The 25634-nt window shown below is 46.9% G+C and overlaps 1 protein-coding gene across 3 annotated transcripts in view; it reads left to right on the plus strand.

Annotated features, from left to right (window-relative positions):
* Window positions 1-25634, plus strand: part of IL6R (interleukin 6 receptor) — a 315341-nt gene that overhangs the window by 184072 nt on the left and 105635 nt on the right. For all 3 annotated transcript variants that reach the window (XM_069651956.1, XM_069651960.1, XM_069651969.1), the window contains one exon: window positions 16067-16227. In XM_069651956.1, the coding sequence (XP_069508057.1) occupies window positions 16067-16227 (161 nt within the window). The remainder of the gene's footprint in view (window positions 1-16066; window positions 16228-25634) is intronic.

The raw sequence follows: 25634 nt of genomic DNA on the forward strand, positions 1-25634 counted from the left end.
CCTAGCAAAAAGCAGATTGTCCTTTTCATCACTAAAGGTTCACCTGGCGGCCATCTCTAGGTTCACAAGAAGAAGGAAGTCATCTCCCTTGTTTAGCGACAGGTTAGTGAAACACTTCATGAGAGGTTTGTTCCAGACATTCCCTCCGGTTAAACGTTTTCCACCAACGTGGAGCCTGAATATAGTGCTAGCAGGGTTAATGAAACCACCCTTTGAGCCAATGGCCACATCGTCGATGAAGTTCTTGTCATGGAAAGTGGCTTTTCTAATAGCTATAACATCAGCTAGGCGGATCTCGGAGTTGCAAGCATTGGTGATTTTCAAGGACAACGTGATTCTGTCAACAAGTCCTCGTTTCATCCCAAAAGTTCCTACAACTTATCATAAGAACTCATCCATTGTCCTGCCCACCTTCTTCGCGACCTCTTCATCGGCTGCAGAAAAGGTCCTACATACCTTGGACGTCAAGAGGGCTCTAAAATTTACCTTCATCGAACTCAACAACTTCGATCTACGCAGCAGCTCTTCGTTGCATATGGCCCTTCGGCAAGAGGGAAGGCAATTTCAAAACGGGGACTGGCCCGATGGGTCTCGTCGACGATTGCCTTCTGTCATTCAAAAAACGGGAAAACCGCTACAAGGACGTCTGAGAGCTCATTCAACCAGGGCGACTTCGTCATCGACGCCGTTGTGGGCAGTGGTACCACTGACAGACATTTGCCAGGCGGCAGCATGGTCAGTGCCTCACACATTTACCCGCCACTACTGCCTCGAACGACAGCATGCGGACGAAATACAAATGGGAAGAGCAGTCTTGCGACACCTATTTCAATAAGGTAAGCCCTTTTTTCAAGAAGGGTCTATGCTGATTTGGACATATATATGTATGGATATATAGATATAGATATAAATGTATGTTTATGTATACTGTTACTGCTTTATATGGATATTGCTCTGTGCAGTTATGGTGGCACACTTTAAATTCGAATCTTATGTAAACGTGATTCGCTATATGCAGGATGGGGTGGGTGCCGGATTGCATTCACACCTCCTCCTTTTTTCAGGATCACTGCTGTGCATTCTATTCTAAGCATGTGAATCCATGAAAGATCCACTGCTGGAGAAGGGAATAGTTTCTTACCTGTAACTCCATTTCTCCAGCATTGGTATCTTGCATGGATTCACATGCGCCCGCCGGCCTCCCCTAAATGCAATCGTCTTGTAGTTCTTGGTTTCACCCCATTCTGCTTTGGAGTGGTCGAAATCTGAAGGGAGCCGCGTGAGCGGGGCCTTTATACCGCTACGTCCTAGTGGGGCGTGCATGCGCGGCCCAAAACGACGTAGATAGGACACGAAAGTGTCGAATGTTTTCCTATGGGAAACGACGTTATAAGCTTACTGAGGGTTCCCAGTCTGTCGACGGGGAATATTCTAAGCATGTGAATCCATGAAAGATAACAATGCTGGAGAAATGGAGTTACAGGTAAGAAACTATTCCCTTCCCGAGCCCTCCCCTCATCTATCTCCAACCTTCTGTGAGTGAGCCGGTTCTCCAAGCAGAGATTTGGAGGGAGATCTTTATCCTCAGTAGGGGCCTCCCTCTGGATCAGCCTCCCTGCCACCCTCCATCTTGAGCCTGATCTCCTTAAGTTCAGGACACTCCTTAAGACATTCCTTTTCTCCTCTTCCTTCTCTCTCCCTCTACCCTGCTAACCTCTCTCTCCGCTCTCTCCCTCTCCCCTTGCTTTTCCACACAGCTTGCTGACTGGCCATGTGGTGTACCTCAGAGTCTCACAGGCCCCCGGCACCCTCGCCAGTCCTCTCACGTTGCCTCTGGGCCTGCACTTGCCTCATCACTACTGCACTTGGTCAATGACCTATGAGAGTGGCATCTCTCAGCACGTACCGAAGTTTCTGACTGACTGGGTGCACTTGGACTCCCCCCACCCTCCTGCAATTGGCCCTCCCACCCGCCCGCCCTCCCTCTCTTGTACCATCTGTGCACTTGCACGATCTGAACGCACCATGCCTGTGAAGATCATCTATCTATTTTCCCTGTCTCCCCTCCTTGCATGGTGGTCCATAAATGCACTTGGAAAATGTAACGCTCACCTGATTCCCACGGAGGCGCAGGTCTGGCTTCGAGTGCTGATGCTTCTTCAATGGTGAAGCGCAGGACTCTGAAGATGGACAGGAAGGGCCCTCTACTCTGGCTTCTCCGGCTCGCAGGAATATTCCCCTGTGCGTGAAAAGGGAGTATTACCTACTGGCTGAGTTATGCTCAAGCCTCCCACTCTCTTCCAACCCTCCACGATACCCTTCCACGATTCCCCGTGAAGTCTCACCTTAGGGTCAGGAAGGATGAGCTCTCCATCCTGCTTCTGATGCAGGGGCGCGTTGAAACCCAGTTACTTCACTGGATTGAGGATTGGTGGGAGTTCAGGTAAGCTTGACTATTCAGGTAAGGCTCTGTAAAAGTTCTGTTGCAAGTTCAAAAGTCCAAGCTTAATAATAATGTTCATTGTCTTTTTGCAGCAAGCGCTAATGCTTATGTCTTTTTTCCCCTTAGGGGCCGGGGTTCGGAATGCCGGAGATATGGCTCCGACCCGAAGTGAAACGTGCTGTTCCAGTTCCAGTAAATGGCAGGTTAGTTCTGGATGAGCGCTTGGGAACTGTCTTTGCATACGCTCATTCAATGTCTTGGTCTTTTTTCCCCATAAGGGCCGGGGTCCGGAAAATGCCTGGAAGCGGCAAGACCCGAAATGAAATGGGAATGACCCAACAGGTAAGTCTTATTCCCTTCCTTCTCTCACCTTTTATTTCTTGTCTTTTTCTCTAGGCTCTGGGAAGTGGCTGTGTATCCGGATGATCGCTGCTGAAGATGGAGGAACCCAGGAAAGGTGAGTGAAATACAGCGCTGCAGCGATCGTAACAAAATGCTTTTAAAAATAATGTCTTCCCTTTCAGGATCGTCGGTGATGTCTCCGTGGTGCATATTTAGCTGGTAAGGTCTCTTGTCTCCCTTTGCAGGTGACCCAGGATGCTGACAGGCGTGGCTGAAGTCCAGATGCAGGAGCTGACACGGTGAGCGCCCAGCTGCGAGGAGCAGAACAACGCGAAGCATGAGTTGCTGATCGGGTGTGGTTTAAATAGCTTTGGAAGAAGTCCCAAGTGTGTATCCTTCCTCCGATCAGGTATGTATCCTTCCGCGACCACACCCGTTTGGAAAGTAGTCCCACAGGTAAAGTAGTTCCATTCAGGCCTCAAGAGGGCCTGGATGTGGCAGCATGGTCTGCATCAGGTAAGTGCACATTAAAACACTTGAACACATGTCTAGCTTTATGAGCCTGGCGCCTAAGGCGCCAGGACAGAGGTCCAACATGAGCCTGGCGCCTAAGGCGCCAGTACTGCGTCCAAAGGGCCCCAGCTTGGGCCCGCTGGCACTCCCCTGGGGGAAATGATGCCTGCCTCTGGGGTCGCTGGGTCGGACCTGGCTCCTTGGAGGTAGGCATCATGACAGTACCCCCCCTCAAGGCCCCTCCCAAGGTTCTTCCCTTCGGGGGTTTGGGCTTGTTCGGAAATCTCCGGTGAAACCTTTGTACTAATCGAGGTGCGTGGACATGGTTACTAGGCTCCCACGATCTCTCCTGAGGTCCATATCCCTTCCAGTCAACAAGATAGAAGAGTTTCGACTTTACCACCTTGGAGTCTAAAATGTCTTTAACTTCGAATTCTAATTCCCCTTCAATTTGAACTGGATCTGGAGGCTTGGACAATCGGGTTCCTGGTTGTACTGGCTTCAAAAGTGATGCATGAAAAACTGGATGAATACGCATGTTGGACGGTAGATCCAGTTTAAAGGCCACTGGGTTGATTATAGCTTTGATGGGATAAGGTCCTATGAATCTGGGATTGAAGGTTCGCGGGCCCTTGAGGGGTAAATGTTTAGTTGCTAGCCATACCTGGTCTCCTACTTGGTAGGGAGGAGTTTTACTTCGGTGCAAATCAGCGTTTTCTTTATACTTTTTCTTGGCTTGCTGTAAATGAGTTGCAGCTTCTTTGAAGGCTCGGGCTATTGTGGAATGCAGATGATTTACTGCGGGCGTTTCCAGGGTCAGAGGTGGATCTAGGTCAGAGGTCCAAGGATGGTGACCATACAAAGTATAAAAGGGGGTTTGTCCGGTTCCAGAATGCACTGAATTGTTGTATGCATATTCTATTTAACTCGGATTGGTGTAACATGCACCGAAGATATTGCTCGAGAGTCTGATTGGTTCTCTCGGTTTGTCCGTCGGTCTGGGGGTGGTGGCTGGTGGATAACCGCACATCTATTTGTGCTAGTTGGCAACACTTCTTCCAAAAATGTGAGATAAATTGACTTCCACGATCCGAGACTAATATGGAAGGGAAACCATGTATGCGAACTATATTCTCCAGGAATTCCTTGGCCAAGGTGGAAGCTGAAGGCAAACCCTTTAAAGGGATAAAGTGGGCCATTTTGGAGAATAGGTCCACAATTACAAGGATTGTGTTGTGACCAGCACAAGGAGGCAGATCTGTTATAAAGTCCATTGGCAGGGTGTGCCATGGCGCCGGTGGAATATCCAAGGGTTGAAGTAGGCCGGCTGGCCTTTTCTTTTGAGCCTTGTTTTGGGCGCAAATTCCACAAGACAATACAAAAGACTTTGTCTTTTCTCCAAGAAGGCCACCAGAAGTGGTGTTTGATTTTTTCCTCCGTTTTAGCGATACCAGGATGTCCTTCCATTAAAGATTCGTGATGATGGGCAATAACAAGTTCTTGCAATTCTTTACTTGGCAGAAACAACCGCTCCTGGAAGTAGGGTAAGTCATCCTTAACAGTGTAATGAGGACCCTTTTGACTCCATTCCAGTAAGGTTGAAGAGTCTAGAAGTTGTTTTACTTGCGTTTGGATATCCTCAATAGTTTGCAATGAAGTTAAGCCTAAGATTCTTTGCTCAGGTATGATGGGCACAGGTTCTAAGCTCGAATTAGGTTCTTCCATGCCAATCCGGGATAAGGCGTCCGCTTTTCCATTCTTGCAGTCAGGGCGATAGGTAATTACAAAATCAAATTCCGCAAAGAATAGAGCCAATCGGAGTTGTCGTGAAGATTGAGCTTTGGCCGTTTTTAAATACTGTAAGTTTCTGTGGTCCGTAATTACGGTGATGGTGTGTCTTGCCCCGAGAAGGTAGTGACGCCAAGCCTTGAAAGCAGATTTGATGGCCAGTAACTCTTTATCGGTAATTGCGTAGTTGATTTCAGGAGGAGAAAATTTTCTGGACCAAAAAGCCACTGGGTGTAGTTGGTTAGTTTTTGGGTCTCTTTGCGACAGGACAGCTCCCATGGCCGAACTGGATGCATCGGTTTCCACTATGTACGGGAGATCTGGGTGCGGGTGCTTCAATACAGGTGCAGAGGTTTATTTGGTTTTCAGGTCCTGGAAGGCTTGTTCGGCCTCAAGTGTCCATTAGAAGCGTTTGTTTTTCTTTAGGAGAGCGGTGATGGGTTGGACTGTTCGGGAAAGTTCCGGGATGAATCTTCGATAGAAATTGGCAAAGCCGAGCATGCTCTGAACTCCCTTCACCGAGCTTGGAGATGGCCATTTGAGGATGGCGTCCACCTTTCGCGAGTCCATTCGGACTCCTTGAGGTGTCAGGATGAATCCGAGAAACTCAACTTCTGTGGTATGAAAAACGCATTTTTCGAGTTTTGCAAATAATCTGTGCTGGCGCAGTTTCTCAAGAACTGCCCTAACATGTTTTCTGTGATCAGATTCTGAAGAAGAGTACAGAAGGATGTCGTCAATGTAAACAATGACACAGACATCGATAAGTTCCCGAAGAACATCATTCATAAAGTACTGAAAGGCGGCAGGTGCATTGCACAAACCGAAGGGCATCACCTGATATTCGAAGAGCCCAAACTTGGTGCGGAATGCAGTCTTCCATTCGTCGCCTTCTTTTATGCGCACCAGGTGATAAGCTCCTCGGAGATCTAACTTGGTGTACACACAAGCGTCTTTCACCTGGTCGATAAGCTCAGGGATCAAGGGCAGAGGATAACGATTCTTAATCGTTATTTGATTTAGGGCGCGATAGTCTATACACGTTCTAAGGTCGCCTTCTTTTTTCGGCACAAAGAACAGAGCTGAAGAGACAGGAGACTTGGACGGGCGAATAAAACCATTGGCTAGGTACTGATCTAAATATTGACGCATTGCAGGTTCTCAGGTTCCGTAAGAGCATAAATCCTACTACAAGGTAGTTGAGCATTGGGTACCAGATCGATTTGGCAATCATAAGACCGATGGGGAGGTAACGTGTTAGCCTGTTCTTTCTGAAAAACGTCTTGGAATTCTTGGGGTTCTGACGGTAGCTGTACAGGGGTGGAGGTTGCTGAGGCTAGACCCATAGCTGGATTTCTTGGATAACAAGTTGGTTCACAATCAGGAAAACCTATCTTCTTTGCTCGCCAGTCAATTCTGGGATTATGTGTTTCTAACCAAGAAATTGCAAGAATTACCTGAAATTGTGGGGCCTTGATCAACTCAAACACGATTGCTTCCCGATGTCCATCCTGACCCACCAGTGTCACTTCAACAGTGGAATGCGTTACAGGCCCTGAGGCTATTTCGGTTCCATCTACTGTAGTAATGACATCTTGGGTTACTTTCGGGCGGAGAGGAAGCTTAATCCTGGAAGCCAATTCACGGTCTATGTAATTTCCAATAGCTCCACTGTCGATGTATGCTTTTATAGCATGCAACTGCTGAGGCTGTTTTGGGTCCACGAGCACCATTGGCATGACAAAATGCGAGGTCAAAGAGTTAGTTTTCAAGCTCGGCAAGCGGACCCCTACGCTTGCCGGGCTAGGTCGTTTCCCGAATCAGGTGTCACTAATTCGTTATCAGTAGCGTCAACCACCTTCTTAAGTGGTTTAACTGGACAATTTCGAAGAAAGTGACCGGAAGTCCTGCAATACAGACAAAGTTGCATTTGCCGCCTTCTCTCTCGTTCTTTCTGCGTTAATGGTCCTTTAACACCACCGATTTGCATAGGTTCAGATACGTCGGTACTCTTGGAGTTAGCGTGGGTTTTGATCGGTGCTCGGTTTTCATACTTGAACCGATCTGCTTTTCTATTTTGAAGTCTGTGATCAAGTTGAACCACCAAGTCAATGTAGTCTGCGCAGACCTGGGGTGGGTTTACTATCTGAGCTAGAACATCCTTAAACTCTCCGCGCAGGCCTCGATGAAACAATGTGATCCTCTTGCTTTCTGGCCATCCAGTTTCCACAACCAGTCTGTTAAAGGTGGCTATGTAGGACAGAAGATCCAGATTACCTTGTCGTAAGGATAGCAGTTCGTTATCAAGGGCCTGTCCTTGAGAGTGTCGAGCGAACAATCTTTCCATGCTGGCCTGGAAGCCCTGAAAATTCTGGAGAATGGGATCATCCTGATTTACCAATGGAATAGACCAATCGGCAGCACTGCCGCTGAGGTAAGATAGTATAAAGGCTACCTTGGTCTGGTCATTAGGGAAGGCTCCGGGTCTGCATAGAAAGTGTAAACGACATTGGTTCATAAAGACGGCATATTTCTTGGGATCCCCCGCAAAACGTTCAGGCGGGGCCAAGGGCATGTCTCCAGGTAGATTAATTTGTACCGGGTTACTCAAAACCATTGATGTGGAAATGTCTCCGGAATTAGGTAAAGGAGTGTGCCCTGCCCGGGCCTGTAATAACCTTTTGGCTAGGTCATCTGTTCTTTCCTTGGATAAGATCAGTTCTCTTTTGAGAGCGTTAGTCTCCTGGCGGACTGAGTGCACCTCTGCCCGTAATTCCCCCAAAAGCTGGGCCAGCTGGTCAGTCTCGGAAGTCTCCATACGGCCCGGGTGGGAAATTGTGGGTAGGCTTCGCGTTCTGTAACGCTCACCTGATTCCCACGGAGGCGCAGGTCTGGCTTCGAGTGCTGATGCTTCTTCAATGGTGAAGCGCAGGACTCTGAAGATGGACAGGAAGGGCCCTCTACTCTGGCTTCTCCGGCTCACAGGAATATTCCCCTGTGCGTGAAAAGGGAGTATTACCTACTAACTGAGTTATGCTCAAGCCTCCCACTCTCTTCCAACCCTCCACGATACCCTTCCACGATTCCCCGTGAAGTCTCACCTTAGGGTCAGGAAGGATGAGCTCTCCATCCTGCTTCTGATGCAGGGGCGCGTTGAAACCCAGTTACTTCACTGGATTGAGGATTGATGGGAGTTCAGGTAAGCTTGACTATTCAGGTAAGGCTCTGTAAAAGTTCTGTTGCAAGTACGCATGTTGGACGGTAAATCCAGTTTAAAGGCCACGGGATTGATTATAGCCTTGATGGGATAAGGTCCTATGAATCTGGGATTGAAGGTTCGCGGGCCCTTGAGGGGTAAATGTTTCGTTGCTAGCCATACCTGGTCTCCTACTTGGTAAGGAGGAGTTTTACTTCGGTGCAAATCAGCGTTTTCTTTATACTTTTTCTTGGCTTGCTGTAAATGAGTTGCAGCTTCTTTGAAGGCTTGGGTTATTGTGGAATGCAAATGATTTACTGCGGGCATTTCCAGGGTCAGAGGTGGATCTAGGTCAGAGGTCCGAGGATGGTGACCATACAAAGTATAAAAAAGAGTTTGTCCGGTTCCAGAATGCACTGAATTGTTGTATGCATATTCTGCGATCCAAAGGATGTCTTTCCAATTTAACTCGGATTGGTGTAACATGCACCGAAGATATTGCTCAAGAGTCTGATTGGTTCTCTCGGTTTGTCCGTCGGTCTGGGGGTGGTGGCTGGTGGATAACCGCACATCTATTTGTGCTAGTTGGCAACACTTCTTCCAAAAATGGGAGATAAATTGACTTCCACAATCCGAGACTAATATGGAAGGGAAACCATGTATGCGAACTATATTCACCAAAAATTCCTTGGCCAAGGTGGAAGCTGAAGGCAAACCTTTTAAAGGGATAAAGTGGGCCATTTTGGAGAATAGATCCACAATTACAAGAATAGTGTTGTAACCAGCACAAGGAGGCAGGTCAGTTATAAAGTCCATTGACAAGGTGTGCCATGGTGCCGGTGGAATATCCAAGGGTTGAAGTAGGCCGGCTGGCATTTTCTTTTGACCCTTGTTTTGGGCGCAAATTCCGCAAGACAATACAAAAGACTTTATGTCTTTTCTCCAAGAAGGCCACCAGAAGTGGCGTTTGATTTCTTCCTCCGTTTTAGCGATACCACGGTGTCCTTCCATTAATGATTCATGATGATGGGCAATAACAAGTTCTTGCAATTCTTTACTTGGCAGAAACAACCGCTCCTGGAAGTAGGGTAAATCATCCTTAATGGTGTAATGAGGACCCTTTTGACTCCATTCCAGTAAGGCTGAAGAGTCTAGAAGTTGTTTTACTTGCGTTTGGATGTCCTCAATAGTTTGCAATGAAGTTAGGCCTAAGATTCTTTGTTCAGGTATGATTGGCACAGGTTCTAAACTCGAATTAGGTTCTTCCATGCCAATCCGGGATAAGGCGTCCGCTTTTCCATTCTTGCAGCCAGGGCGATAGGTAATTACAAAATCAAATTCCGCAAAGATTAGAGCCCATCGGAGTTGTCGTGAAGATTGAGCTTTGGCCGTCTTCAAATACTGTAAATTTCTGTGGTCCGTAATTACAGTGATGGTGTGTCTTGCCCCGAGAAGGTAGTGACGCCAAGCCTTGAAAGCAGATTTAATAGCCAGTAACTCTTTATCGGTAATTGCGTAGTTGATTTCAGGATTAGAAAATGTTCTGGACCAAAAGGCCACTGGGTGTAGTTGGTTAGTTTTTGGGTCTCTTTGCGACGGGACAGCTCCCATGGCCGAACTGGATGCATCGGTTTCCACTATGTACGGGAGATCTGGGTGCGGGTGCTTCAATACAGGTGCAGGGGTGAATTTGGTTTTCAGGTCCTGGAAGGCTTGTTCGGCCTCAAGAGTCCATTAGAAGCGTTTGTTTATCTTTAGGAGAGTGGTGATTGGTTGGACTGTTCGGGAAAATTCCGGGATGAATCTTCGATAGAAATTGGCAAAGCCGAGCATGCTCTGAACTCCCTTCACCGAGCTTGGAGATGGCCATTTGAGGATGGCGTCCACCTTTCGCGAGTCCATTCGGACTCCTTGAGGTGTCAGGATGAATCCGAGAAACTCAACTTCTGTGGTATGAAAAACGCATTTTTCGAGTTTTGCAAATAATCTTTGCTGGCGCAGTTTCTCAAGAACTTCCCTAACATGTTTTCTGTGATCAGATTCTGAAGAAGAGTACAGAAGGATGTCGTCAATGTAAACAATGACACAGACATCGATAAGTTCCCGAAGAACATCATTCATAAAGTACTGAAAGGCGGCAGGTGCATTGCACAAACCGAAGGGCATCACCTGATATTCGAAGAGCCCAAACTTGGTGCGGAATGCAGTCTTCCATTCGTCGCCTTCTTTTATGCGCACCAGGTGATAAGCTCCTTGGGGATCTAACTTGGTGTACACACAAGCGTCTTTCACCTGGTCGATAAGCTCAGGGATCAAGGGCAGAGGATAACGATTCTTAATCGTTATTTGATTTAGGGCGCGATAGTCTATACACGTTCTAAGGTCGCCTTCTTTTTTCGGCACGAAGAACAGAGCTGAAGAGGCAGGAGACTTGGACGGGCGAATAAAACCATTGGCTAGGTACTGATCTAAATACTGACGCAAATGCAGGTTCTCAGGTTCCTTAAGAGCATAAATCCTACTACGAGGTAGTTGAGCATTGGGTACCAGATCGATTTGGCAATCATAAGACCGATGGGGAGGTAACGTGTTAGCCTGTTCTTTCTGAAAAACGTCTTGGAATTCTTGGTATTCTGACGGTAGCTGTACAGGGGTGGAAGTTGCTGAGGCTAGACCCATAGCTGGATTTCTTGGATAACAAGTTGGTTCACAATCAGTAAAACTTATCTTCTTTGCTCGCCAGTCAATTCTGGGATTATGTGTTTCTAACCAAGGAATTCCAAGAATTACTTGAAATTGTGGGGCCTTGATCACATCAAACACGATTGCTTCCCGATGTCCATCCTGACCCACCAGTGTCACTTCAACAGTGGAATGCGCTACAGGCCCTGAGGCTATTTCGGTTCCATGTACTGTAGTAATGACATCTTGGGTTACTTTCGGGCGGAGAGGAAGCTTAATCCTGGAAGCCAATTCACGGTCTATGTAATTTCCAATAGCTCCACTGTCGATGTATGCTTTTATAGCATGCAACTGCTGAGGCTGTTTTGGGTCCACGAGCACCATTGGCATGACAAAATGCGAGGTCAAAGAGTTAGTTTTCAAGCTCGGCAAGCGGACCCCTACGCTTGCCGGGCTAGGTCGTTTCCCGAATCAGGTGTCACTAATTCGTTATCAGTAGCTCCAACCACCTTCTTAAGTGGTTTAACCGGACAATTTCGAAGAAAGTTACCGGAAGTCCCGCAATGCAGACAAAGTTGCATTTGCCGCCTTCTCTCTTGTTCTTTCTGCGTTAATGGTCCTTTAACACCACCGATTTGCATAGGTTCAGATACGTCGGTACTCTTGGAGTTAGCGTGGGTTTTGATCGGTGCTCGGTTTTCATACTTGAACCGATCTGCTTTTCTATTTTGAAGTCTGTGATCAAGTTGAACCACCAAGTGAATGTAGTCTGCGCAGACCTGGGGTGGGTTTACTATCTGAGCTAGAACATCCTTAAGCTCTCCGCGCAGGCCTCGATGAAACAATGTGATCATTTTTCTTTCTGGCCATCCAGTTTCCACAACCAGTCTGTTAAAGGTGGCTATGTAGGACAGAAGATCCTGATTACCTTGTCGTAAGGATAGCAGTTCGTTATCAAGGGCCTGTCCTTGAGAGTGTCGAGCGAACAATCTTTCCATGCTGGCCTGGAAGCCCTGAAAATTCCGGAAAATGGGATCATCCTGATTTACCAATGGAATAGACCAATCGGCAGCACTGCCACTGAGGTAAGATAGTATAAAGGCTACCTTGGTCTGGTCGTTAGGGAAGGCTCCGGGTCTGCATAGAAAGTGTAAACGACATTGGTTCATAAAGACGGCATATTTCTTGGGATCCCCCGCAAAACGTTCAGGCGGGGCCAAAGGCATGTGTCCAGGTAGATTAATTTGTACCGGGTTACTCAAACCCATTGATGTGGAAATGTCTCCGGAATTAGGTAAAGGAGTGTGCCCTGCCTGGGCCTGTAATAACCTTTTGGCTAGGTCATCTGTTCTTTCCTTGGATAAGATCAGTTCTCTTTTGAGAGCGTTAATCTCCTGGCGGGCTGAGTGCACCTCTGCCCGTAATTCCCCCAAAAGCTGGGCCAGCTGGTCAGTCTCGGAAGTCTCCATAGCGCCCGGGTGGGAAATTGTGGGTAGTCTTCGCGTTCTGTAACGCTCACCTGATTCCCACGGAGGCGCAGGTCTGGCTTCGAGTGCTGATGCTTGTTCAATGGTGAAGCGCAGGACTCTGAAGATGGACAGGAAGGGCCCTCTACTCTGGCTTCTCCGGCTCGCAGGAATATTCCCCTGTGCGTGAAAAGGGAGTATTACCTACTGACTGAGTTATGCTCAAGCCTCCCACTCTCTTCCAACCCTCCACGATACCCTTCCACGATTCCCCGTGAAGTCTCACCTTAGGGTCAGGAAGGATGAGCTCTCCATCCTGCTTCTGATGCAGGGGCGCGTTGAAACCCAGTTACTTCACTGGATTGAGGATTGGTGGGAGTTCAGGTAAGCTTGACTATTCAGGTAAGGCTCTGTAAAAGTTCTGTTGCAAGTTCAAAAGTCCAAGCTTAATAATAATGTTCATTTGAAGTCATTACGACCCAGGCGGTAAGTACACCAACTTTACCACCATGGTGTAAACTACGTTTACACCATGGTGGATGGCGGATTTACCGCCCCATTCCAAGGTGAGTGGGGCGGTAAATCCCCATTTCCCATTTACCCTTCCCCCATTCCCATTTTTGCCCCATAGGGCATAATGGGAGTGGGGAAGGCGCTAATTACGGCACCTGAAATTACGGTGCCGTAATTAGCACAAAGGCGGTCTAGCGCCATGGATTTTAACGCCTGCTAAAAGCAGCCGTTAAAATTGGAATCAGGCGTTAAGGGTTAACGACGGCGTTAACCCTTAACGCCTGAGTTGTAATGAGGCCCCTTGTCTTTTTGCAGCAAGCGCTAATGCTTATGTCTTTTTTCCCCTTAGGGGCCGGGGTTCGGAATGCCGGAGATATGGCTCCGACCCGAAGTGAAACGTGCTTTTCCAGTTCCAGTAAATGGCAGGTTAGTTCTGGATGAGCGCTCGGGAACTGTCTTTGCATACGCTCATTCAATGTCTTTGTCTTTTTTCCCCATAGGGGCCGGGGTCCGGAAAATGCCTGGAAGCGGCAAGACCCGAAATGAAATGGGAATGACCCAACAGGTAAGTCTTATTCCCTTCCTTCTCTCACCTTTTATTTCTTGTCTTTTTGTCTAGGCTCTGGGAAGTGGCTGTGTATCCGGTTGATCGCTGCTGAAGATGGAGGAACCCAGGAAAGGTGAAATGCAGCGCTGCAGCGATCGTAACGAAATGCTTTTAAAAAATAATGTCTTCCCTTTCAGGATCGTCGGTGATGTCTCCGTGGTGCATATTTAGCTGGTAAGGTCTCTTGTCTCCCTTTGCAGGTGACCCAGGATGCTGACAGGCGTGGCTGAAGTCCAGATGCAGGAGCTGACACGGTGAGCGTCCAGCTGCGAGGAGCAGAACAACGCGAAGCGTGAGTTGCTGATCGGGTGTGGTTTAAATAGCTTTGGAAGAAGTTCCCAGTGTTTATCCTTCCACCGATCAGGTATGTATCCTTCCCTGACCACACCCGGGTGGAAAGTAGTCCCACAGGTAAAGTAGTTCCATTCAGGCCTCAAGAGGGCCTGGATGTAGCAGCATGGTCTGCATCAGGTAAGTGCACATTAAAATACTTGAACACATGTCTAGCTTTATGAGCCTGGCGCCTAAGGCGCCAGGACAGGGGTCCAACATGAGCCTGGCGCCTGGGGCGCCAGGACTGCGTCCAAAGGGCCCCAGCTTGGGCCCGCTGGCACTCTCCTGGGGGAAATGATGCCTGCCTCTGGGGTTGCTGGGTCGGACCTGGCTCCTTGGAGGTAGGCATCATGACATAAAAACTGCAGAATCCTCGTCAACCTATTTGCTGTTGTCTACACTGTCAACTGTTACTGTATGCACTAACTCTGCCTGTGCAGACTTGTATTGTTCAGAAATTTTAAGGCTCTGAATGATTGTTGTTTTTTCCTCTTGTTCCCTCCCTTCTTGCGCGCTTTGAAACACTTGCCTTGTGTAAAGGTGCTTTACAAATAAACATTACCAGACCATTACCATACCACAGTGAGCAAGGGGTTCACATATGGGTTCCCCCAGGTAACTTAGGGTGACCAACCCCAAGTTCCTTGCAAAAATACTAAAAGGTAGCAGGCACCCCTCTCTAGAAAGAACATGGCATACTAACTTGTTATGTGTTTATGGAAGAGACCTGCCTGACCAATCTAATACTCAAATCTGCGCACATCTGTGAGAAAATCCATTCCTAGAAATTGAAAAGAAAAATGCCTTCATTAAAAGGTTATCATCATGCAGCATTCGTAATGCTTCACATCGTAGAAAAGGGGATAAGATGGAAAGAGCCTTCAGCAAGCTTGGCAATTTTTTCCATCAAAGCCAACACCATGTTTGTACCTGTGAAAATAAGAAGCCCAAAAGTCGCAATGACGTCCCTCGATCTGGGGTCTGGTCCCTCAAAGAGCCTCATCACTCTCCCAAGCAAATCTTCAAATGTGAGCCTGCCATTACTACCAGCAAATATACCCCCCTGACACCCTATTTGATAATAACAAACAGTACTGGGAAAAGGAAGTAAGTGTATGCATTTCTGATTCAACATTTCTGCAATTCTACACCAGTAAGTAAGCTCTAACTCATAACTGTTCTACTTTCAGCAGCGACTTCTGACTAGAAGGTACAGTAGCCATTAGAAGATGCTCAAACTGAACCTTTCAAATGATTCAAGTTGCTGGGAAAGTTTCTGGGAGCTAATTTATCACATGCGTTTTTGTAAATAACCAGACTGATGGAAAGACCTAGAAAGCAGAATATTCTTGATAATGGGGTGAAGGTGTCTCCTCTAAAAGTTCTGGTCAACAATCTCTTAACCTACAAGTGCCTGGAGCCTCCTCCACCCTCCTGGCTGCCCTAATGACTGATGACAGCCAAGACACTTGTATTGTGTAATTAGGGATGAACCAGCAACCTGAACATCGATAACTAGTTAAAAGAAAGGTACAAAATGGATTTCTTAAGAAAAAGAAAAGTGCCAACACCTTAATGAAGATGAAAACAGCTTTGATGACATCTCGAGTAAATTGCTGGATCTTTACGAGTAATGGGTGCCAAACATGATCACCTCACTTATGCACAGCCTAGCAACGACATGCCATGGGAAATATTTTAATGGATTAATTAATACCTACAAAAGGCTACTGTGTAGTATCAATCTTCAACAACATTCCTGTGACTTTTGGTTTTCAAAATTCTTATTAGAAATATTGATATATTGCCAGTTGTATTTCAGCAGACATGGCTTGATTAAGACACATTTTTTAATGTAGCTTTGTTTAAAAGCCAATGAAAGTGAATTGGGAAATAAGAAACTAAATAATAAAGAGTACTGACAGCAGCAAGCATTGATAAGACAAAGTAATAAATAGTGATTCAATACACAAACCTGCAACCCTCTTTTGCTATAAACCCAAGGGCAGAATTATTGGTGTTGTCCATGCGTGGTTGTCCTTATTTGAATCAGTGGGGTCTCTTTGCCTCTGATCTATTACATGAGAAATGTTAAGGTCTCAACACTATACATGATGAAGTGTGTTGTCGGACATAGCTGTTGCACGTTTTCCCTAACATATTTCAACCTTTTTTCACTGTAGTGCAACCGGATCCACCTGTGAATGTGACTGTGAAAGCGGTGGAAGGAGCCCCTCAGAAACTCACTGTCACCTGGAAGTACCCACCCACCTGGAATCCTGTTTTCTACAAACTCAAGTTCCAAGTGAAATATAAAGCTGAGCATACCACATTTACCACTATTGTGAGTTTGTGTCTAATGTTACTCTTGTGTTTCCACCACATTGCCAAACTGTAGTGTACTAATTCTCCCTCCTTTTTTCTCTTACCATAACATTCCACCCTTTAGCCTTCTTAAACACATAGATTTGTTTTCTATTTTTCTCACACATTTCTTTCCTGTCTCTGTCTCCAAATCTCCCTGTTATCGAAAATGACAGTGGAGGCAGGTGGCGAAAGGGAGTGGGGTTCTGACGGTATCTTGTTGATTCGGGACTCGCAGGAGGAATAGAGGGGTTTCTGACACCAACCCCGCTGGGTCCTCATACTAAGGAAGTGGGAAGTCGCAGGAGCTTTCGTAACCTCACCATCCCTACAGAAGCCCATGGTCAATTGGGGGATAGTTTCTAGAGATGTCACGCCACCACCACACATTTTGATAGTCAGGAACCCCTGAGGTGGTCATCTCTGGGTTATTCAACCTCCACCACTTATACTGATAGGCAGTATCCCCAAAGGTGTATTCACAGGAATACTCACCTCGCCCACAACCCCAACCACTATGCAGCACCACACATGAAATGGTCTCAGGGGCACTGAAACCCCCACCGTTGATACCAATATGCTGGGTCAAAAGAAGGTTAGTTGTGTGCTCCCCTCACCTCTATCCCTGCAACTCCTACCAGTGACCACCACAGGGAGAAGGTGGTGCTCCTTATCCATAAAGACACTTTCTCATAAGGTAAACACACTCAATGAGCCATTCGAGCTCCCTAGCCAGACTCAAATCTCCAGTGCAGGGAAAGAAGCTTCTGTCTTTCAGGAATCATTGTCACAATATTTCAAATTCCCTGACAAATGAAGGGATTCATTCTTTCCCTTTACACAAATCCTGTAGAAACTATTTTCCATTGTGACTCACATTCATGTAGCCCGTGGAATCCCAACAAGTTCCAAACCTACGTTCGAACAATGGCAGGCAAAGTGTTTTGCCTGAAAAGTGTGAACACAGAACTAAACAAACCCTGTTTGTCCCATCATTATGGGGATTGCAAAATTACACATTTCCAGCGGCAAAGGAAGGCTAAATATAGAAACCTCTGAGGTTTACCAGAAGATTTCTGAACTCCCAGTTCACACGCTATGAGAGCAGAGGGCCCCAGACCAACAGTGCCAGTGACATATCTTTCATTGGTCATGGGGGGAACACCCCACCTTCATGTAACCTCAGGTCTAGCCCCCTTCCAAGCCACAAGACCAACCACAAATGGCCTAGTCACAAACCGGCACAACCATCAACACACAGGTGTCTCAATATCATTAAGGACTGTGGAGTATTATGTTTGAACACAAAGTATAATAATAATAATTCAGCAATTATATAGCGCTACAAACCCTCAAGCATCTGTGCGCTGCTTATTATTACCCACGGTGGGTGGTTATCGACCTTGGAAGGATGAAAGGCTGAATTTGGCCCTGCCAGGATTCTAAACTGCGTCAGCAGGCTCTGCACAGATGTAAAGCGCACACTCTACTTACTGTGCTATCGGACCGTCTAAGTATCATTCTCATTCATGCAAAAGTGAGAGAACACACAAGCTTTCCCTCAAAAGGAAGCACACCCTGACCCTGTCAGGGATAGCGCTCCCTAGGTGGCCAGTGGTGCACCGTCTATCTAATGGGGATAGAAAGAGAAAGCTGTCCCTAATCAACAATTTTCACACTCAATGGGCCTCATTACGACTTTGGAGGTAGCCATGGTGCTATTAGCGCCATGGCTGCCTTCAAAATTGTGTCCGGGTTCCCTGAATGGGGAAATACCGGGCCATTCTGACTTCGGAGTGCCCGGTATTTCCTCCTTCTGGGAACCCGGACCCGGTCCTTCCCCATTCCCATTCGAGCCCCCATAGGGCTCAATGGGAATGGGGAGGGAGCTAACAACGGGCCCGTTAATAACAGGCCCGTTGTTAGCTCCCTGGTCCCCTCGCGGGACCTGCTATGGATGTCTGGTAAAACCAGACGTCCAGAGCGGGTCCCGCGAGGGAACCTCGTAATAGGGCGGACTGGGATTAATGGCGCCGGCACCATTACCAACGTCGTTAAAACCATTCCGCCCTTCTTGTAATGAGGCCCAATGTGTTTTTCAATAAAAAATCCAGATAAAAGGAAGTGATTACAGACGGGCCTACTAGGCGGACCCTGTCTCGTATGTGTTTGTAAGAGGCATGCTGCCAAGGGGAATTTCCTCAGCCTTTATTAACCGTCAAGGCAGTGAGCTCAGAGAACATCCTACCGCACTTCTGGATCATAAAATACCCTTATATGTGGGATCACCTAAAAACAACGCTCACACCAAGTAAGCATAAGAATTACTGATGTATCCTAACAGAGTTTTGGGGATATCGTCATGCTCCTGATAGGTCTTGTGATCAACAGGGTCGACCGGTTTCGATGACTTTTCGAAATGTTGTCATCTTCTTCAGGACCAAATTATTCAGATTGCGGCAACACTCCGGCATCAATCCGCATTTGCGGATTAAGCGACCACCTCCGTCCCCTCAGACTGCTGGTCACGGGTACTCAGCGGCAAGTGAATGGAGGTACATGGCGGGCAGAGTGAATCTCTGCTTGGCATATTCCGGGATGGTCAACCCCTCGTGTCTGCAGTTATTTGTGTGCCGTATTACTGGCGTACCGGCTCGTAGCAGCTTGCTGGCAAAAAAAGAAAAAAAGAAACTTGTGTGTTCTCTGACTTTTGCATGAATAAGAATGATACTTTGTGTTCAAACATAATACTCCACGGTCCATTTTGTTCTGTTAAAAATTGTGGGAGATAGCGGCAGGAATGTTGCCCATACCCCCAAGTAATTACCCTTGTGTTTCTGTTTCAATATCAGCACAAAGGAAAATGAGTTTGGCGTACAGTAATGAGAGAGAGGAGAACAGAGAAAAGATCAGAAAAAGAGACCTGGAGTTGGGGGAGACAGTCTGCAGGTGGTTGGTGGAAAAGAGAGGTTTTATCAGAGGGACGAGAGTTGTTTGGAAATGGAGGAGGCAGACCAGGAAGAGATAGAGCTAGAATGAGGTTGGAGGATGAAAGAAATGTCAGGTGTGTTTTATTAATTTGATAATTAATGAAGCAATATGCCCGAGCGGCGGGGGCATACCGACTCACTCTGGCCTATAACTATGGGCTCTGGGCATTACCAGAGTCGGTAATGCCCTCGCTGCGAGGGGCATATAGCTAGTAGTACCCCGGCCAGCAAGATCTGCGATACCGGGTTACTAAAAGCATTTTTTTCTGTCCCGAAACGCTGCAGCGTTTCGGGACAGAACAAAAAAACAAACGACCAAGAAAATGGCCTCTGGGAAAGGGAAAACTGAGTCTGTTTTCTCTTTCCATGGCGGCCATTGGGAGCAGACGTGCTGGGAACAGTTCCCAGCGCGTCTGTTCACAAAAGACAACAAAGAAGGTAAGTCGGTTGGGAGGGCGGAAGGGAGGGAGGAAAACCCCCCCAAAAAAACAACGTACCTGGGTCCCCGGCGGGGTCGATGGAAGCCTCCAGAGCCGTGTGGAGGCTCGGATTGGGGACGTCCCCGCTTCGAGCCTCGACAGGGCTGGAGGCGTCCCCCACCGGGGTCAAGGCATGCAGATGGTAAGTGGGGGTAGGAGGGCGGGGAGGGGGTAGGACCAAAAAAATAAATAAAACATACCTGAATCCCTGGCGGGGGACGTAGGCGGCCTCCAGCCGTGTGGAGGCTCAGAGCCGGGATGGCCCGCTTCGAGCCTCCTCATTGGCTGAGGGGCTGCCCCACTCCCAGATGGGGATAAAGGCATGGAATCCCAGCCGAGGGATTAACGGCCGGGTAATGCCTCGGCGAGGGCCAATCAGAATGGTCCTTTCATTCTGATTGCACCCTCGCCGGGTACTAATAAGGCTTCTGGTGTTGTTTGTGTATTCCCCACTTCTCGCATTGGAATTGGGTCTGTTTTCTCTCTTCCCTTAACGTCTTCAGGTGCTTGAACTTTCCCCTAAGTTTCCCTCTGTTGTTTCCCCAGGTGTCTGCACTGCTTTCTCCTCCTCTCCTGATTAATCCAAATTAGGCTTTTTTGAATGCCATATTAGGGCTTAACAGCGTGGGTAACCTTCTTGCAATCAGGTATAGGCCATTCTTTGCTATTTGTTCAATAAGATAAAACTTCGCTATTCGTATCGTTGAGTGGGCCCTTAGTATATGGGGCTCTGGAAAGAAATGGCAATTGCCCATGTGAGCACTGGCAGACCGCCTATCTGACTCCGAGCACTCAGGGAGAGATAGGAATACAAGGGCAGAGACCGAGGAGTTTGCCATAGTGGTGGTGGGTCCATGATCTATCACAACCTCCTTAACTGATGTGTTCGAGGGATGGCGCTCACCATAGCTCAGTAGATACAAGCTAGGTTGGGAAGTGTGGAGTGATTCTGCAGAACATCCATGTGCCATCTCTGAGTAGCTCTTTGCCAAGCTTTTATGTAGCCATGTGACTTGTTCACAAAAGGTTACCTCACTGGTATATTGTCATATTAAAAACACAATAACTCAGTATCAAGACAAATTAGTTACTGCATTCTAATTAAACTGCCACACAATTCTCTGGGCCTCATTATACATTTGCCAGTCCGGTAAAAATGGTACCGGTAAGCTTGCCGATACTGTTGTTACTGGACCGGCAAACTACGAGTTCTGCTCGCGGGTGCCTTCCCGCCCGCCAGAGCATGTCGGATGAACTGGCACCATTCTGAATGGAGCCGTGCATCCGACCTCCCCATTCCCATTAAGCACTATGGGGCTCAAATGGGAATGGGGAGCATTTCATTCCGGTGCCCGTGAATGGGCAATTACCGGATCCGGCACGGCCGTATTGAGCCGGTAATTGAACATTCGCAGGTGCCGAAAACATTTGCAAGTTCGGAGGCAGCCTGCCCGTTTTACCAGCAAGGCCACCGCCAAACTTGTAATGAGGCCCGCTCTCTGCAAGCTTTGCACAAGTAGTGAGACCTTGCACACTGCAATACCTGATCATCAGTGGTGCGTAGAGTGACATAAACCTACCTAACATTTCTACCCCCCACTGTCTCAGGGCAGGCTTGAGCCACACTTTACGCAACTGCCTATAGATGGGGTTCCCGTCTGGTTTTGGACTAGGTTCGATCAGTCACGGCCCATTTGAGATCATGGGGCCTCTCTATTGTTGCCTACTCTGGTAATCTGCAAACGTCTAGTTGGCCCATTCCTGTTGACAAGCATGCCACTCATTGCATCGATCAGGTAGCAAAGGAAAGGTGTCAGGTGTGCCCTCCCATCTTAACAATAACATGCTCAAGGGATGACTCTGTTGGCAGACATGCTACTAGCCATTTAATGGGAAATGAGAAATCTCAGGATGGCATGGACTGGAATTGGGTAGCAACTTGTTTGTACACGCGTAGTCATTAGAAACTAAAAGCAGGCAGGGCTTTAGCTACTAAACCATTCAATTGTGTTTCATGGAACTCAAGGGGTTATGTCAGTTTGCTCTCCACTTCGGTTCCGCCTATTTTTGAAGCAAACCTGTTTTGAGTCCAGGAGTGTTGGCTCCTGGTGCCCCCAAATGTGGATGAATATCATTGCTGGCTGAATCCAGCCTACAAGGGTGATAAAGGGAGACCGGCTTCGGATTCGGAATTACATTGGAGTAATAGCCACTCTTTATGCAACTGCGAATGCATTTGTACAAGCAGTGGAGTTAACCTGGGATAAGGAGATGAACTCAGAGATGTCTTTTACTCTGATAGTTAATCTTTACTGGATCCCCAATGCCATGACGCAAGATGCTTTATTTGATGCAATTGAAGATTTGATTTATGTCTGGTGGACTGAAAAAAACTGTATCTCGATCCTGTTGTGTGGTGACCTTAACTTGTTTTGTTTGGTGCACGTTGGCTTGAGCATGTCAAGCCATAGCGTGACCGCAAGGAAGTGCATGATTTGCATGGATAGAGCTTATGAATGCCTGGGAATTTAACATGGTGAATGGTATGGCGACGGGTGACATTCCTCCCAATCCAACATGGCATTGAGGTAGTTCAAGTAGTATCTTTGCCTCGTGTGACATTCTTTAGAATGTCACCTCCCTGACAATTAAGAAAACTGAACTTAGAGAACACCACCCTTTATCTTTGGTTTGGAAGGTGGGAACACTGGAAGAGGGTAGATTCATCTATGACCAGGCGCTAAAGGCGAACTCAGGGAAAAATAGGGTGAGTATGGAGAAGTTCTATGTTGTACTCCTCCATCTTATCCACAAGACAAACTTGAGGTGGCTCTGTTAACCGTCCCATAGGATAAAATCTATGCACTAATGTCTCGCCCCAGACAGCCAAGACATGTATTGTGGAACCATGTCTATGACCCTGTAATTCACTTAAAGAAAAGGGACTTGAAACGTGCTTTACGCCTCTGATCAATTTCCGATGCTGAACAGGAGGGTCTTGAAGCTTATGGCTCCGATTTCATAAATATGACATTCTACTGAATGATGCATCTAAGATGCTGCAGCAGGTTAAATCTAAAGATGTTAGCTCCTTCTGGAGTACGATCAACAATCTTGCCCAATCGCTTTCTCATGCCTTGATCAACCCTATTGGGGAGCAAGGGTGGATTTAGAACTTCACTAAACTGTATAAAGGGGACCATGTGGAGAATCATCGCCATTTGGAACTTCCATCAGGTCCATGGCGCTTGGTCTGCTCTGAGGAGCATATTGCCTCAATGATTACTCAAAGTAAGAACTCTCGAGTGCCAGAGCCTCACGGTCTGTCCAACGCAGTGTTAAAACCTGACCCTTATATGTGGGCGCACATCCTGGGCATCATCTTTGGTCAAATAACTTTGCCAGACAGTATGCCAAAATCCATCATTTGCGGGCCTGTTGTTAGCTCCTTCCCCATTCCCATTGAGCCCTATGGGGGCTCGAATGGGGAATGGTTTTCAGAATGGGGACTTACCGGGTCCTCCAAGGATGGAATCACCCGGTAAGTCCCCATTCCGACTACCCGGACCCGGACCCGAGTTTGGAGGCAGCCATGGCGTTAATAGCACCATGGCTACCTGCAAACTCGTAATGAGGCCCATTGTCTCAATTTAGAAAAAAGGGTCAATGATTGCTTCCGTCCAATTACAGGCCTATTGCGCTTCTAGACGTTCCTGAAAAAATGTATGCTACTATCGTTCTAAGGGAAATGACTGACTGGGCTTGTGGTGCAGGGAGATTAGACCCGCTGCAGGCGAGTTTCAGGAAGGGAACCAGCACTAATGCCAATATTTTAATTCTGGGCATGTTGAAAAAGGAAGCCATGGTGAGGTTGAGACCAACATATATGCCATTTATCGACTTCTCCATGTCATTCGACAGTGTGGACAGATCCCGCTTATGGACCAAACTCATAAAGTGGGGGTGCCCGGACAACTTGCTTGGGATCCCTGTGGCTTTACACTCTAACACTTCTATCAGAGTGCGCTTGAAAGCCGAGGGTAAACTGTCAGCATCTGTTAGCACGTGCGGTCTCAAGCAGGGTTGCGTCTTGGCCGTGCTACTCTTTAGTCTTTTTCTCTCTGATCTTGCTGAGATCTTTCAGAACATCCGCAGTTTCTCCCCATGTTTGGCTAACTTTAGTTTGGATTATTTGTTGTATGTGGATTATCTTGTTTTGTTTGATTACACCCTGTTAGGCCTACAGCATAAGCTGGATGCCCTGGTAGCATATGCAGATCTAAACAAGTTAAGTATCAATATAAAAGCATCTCAGATACTTTCATTCAGACCAGGGATGAAACAAAAGTATAAGACCTTTCACTGGAACGTGGATGGCCTGTCCTTGGAAAGAGTGTCAAACTTCTGCTGTAGGCTGTTTGAACTACAAGATAAAATCGAGTCTCAAAGTCACTATCGCTCCAAAATGCTAATGCAATTCACCAAGGCCTGTGCTGTTATTCGCAAATTTAGCCATTTTGCCTTGACTCTAGTCCTTAAATTTTTACAAGATGAATGTTCTACCATCTATAACTTACGGGGGCGAGAACCTGGGTCTTCCAATATCTTTGGACTGTGATTCCTTGGAGGGGCTGTTTTGGAGGAAAGTCCTGCACTTACCTAATGGAGTCCCCACGGCTGTTATCCCCTATGAGCTAGGTCTATCTTCCATTCAATGTTATCTCAACTGGTAGAATCTTTCCTTATTGAGGAACATTGTGCAGAGGCAGGCTCGATTTGGTGGCTACTAAAGTTGTTGCTTGACAAAAAATCCTGGAATGCATTAAACACTTGGGAGAACGAGTGGTATACCATCTGTGAGAGGTATGGAATTTCCAGGGATATAACCTTGTACGACCCAACTGTTTTCAAAAGGAGACTCGAGGAATGGGACTGGATAGTCAGTGTTGAAAGAGTTAGAACATATTATCTAAACGCAGACTTGCTGATTGATCTCAGACCAGTGAGAACCTGTCCTGAATACTTGAGTAAATCTCTAGGAAGTTCCTGGCGATTTAGGGTGATGAGGCTGCGGTTGAACCTGTTGCCGACTAAGGAAATAACAGATGCTAGAAATAAAATACCAAGGGCCTTGAGATTGTGTAGATTTTGCTCCTCGCCAGCCGCCAGATAAGGTGGAAACTCTGCAACATATTTTACTGCGCTGCCAGTGTTTAGAGGGGAGGCGCATGTTTTAATTTGGTCACCGGATCTGACACTATGACCAGGTTCCTCCCGAAAGAGTGTGGCAACTTATTATGAATTCGTATAGTCGCAATAATTGTTTGGTTGCTTCAATACACTTTTCTAAAGAAGTTTTTGATTTGTAATATGATATTACAATTGATTTATGACACTAATGTCGTCTATTGGTTGTTTCGTTTTTTGGTTTTTGATGTTTTTAATTTTTCATTGTGATATTGTTCTTTATGTTTTATAGCATATAACAATTTTAAAAAATCAAAAAAATAAGTGAATTAGGGTTGTTTCCAAAGACAGGAGGTCACATATATAATGACGGGAACCATTCACACCCAGAGGCTTTACCCAAAGTACTATCAATGTCCTAAAATGAAGGCAACCCAATCAAATGGAAACCACTGATTTCTAAACCAGGTGGGGCACCTGCTCTAGATATGACTGAGTGCCATCCTGTTTTTGTCTCTTGGTGCATGTCTCCTAGCATGGAACCTCTTACCTTTTCTAGTACATTAGCATTTCTCGACTCCCAAAAGGAGCTCTACAAGAACTATACATCTCTTCAAAAGACATTCTGGGTTAACTCACATACATCCCAAGTCCCTACCTACACTATCTACTCTATCCCGAGTTCTGTCTTTGCTAATGTGGGTACTGAATTGCTTGGGTCTGGATTAGTC

Source organism: Ambystoma mexicanum, chromosome 1p (genome assembly GCF_040938575.1).
Source record: "Ambystoma mexicanum isolate Mex_15411 chromosome 1p, UKY_AmexF1_1, whole genome shotgun sequence".
Lineage (NCBI taxonomy): Eukaryota > Metazoa > Chordata > Amphibia > Caudata > Ambystomatidae > Ambystoma > Ambystoma mexicanum.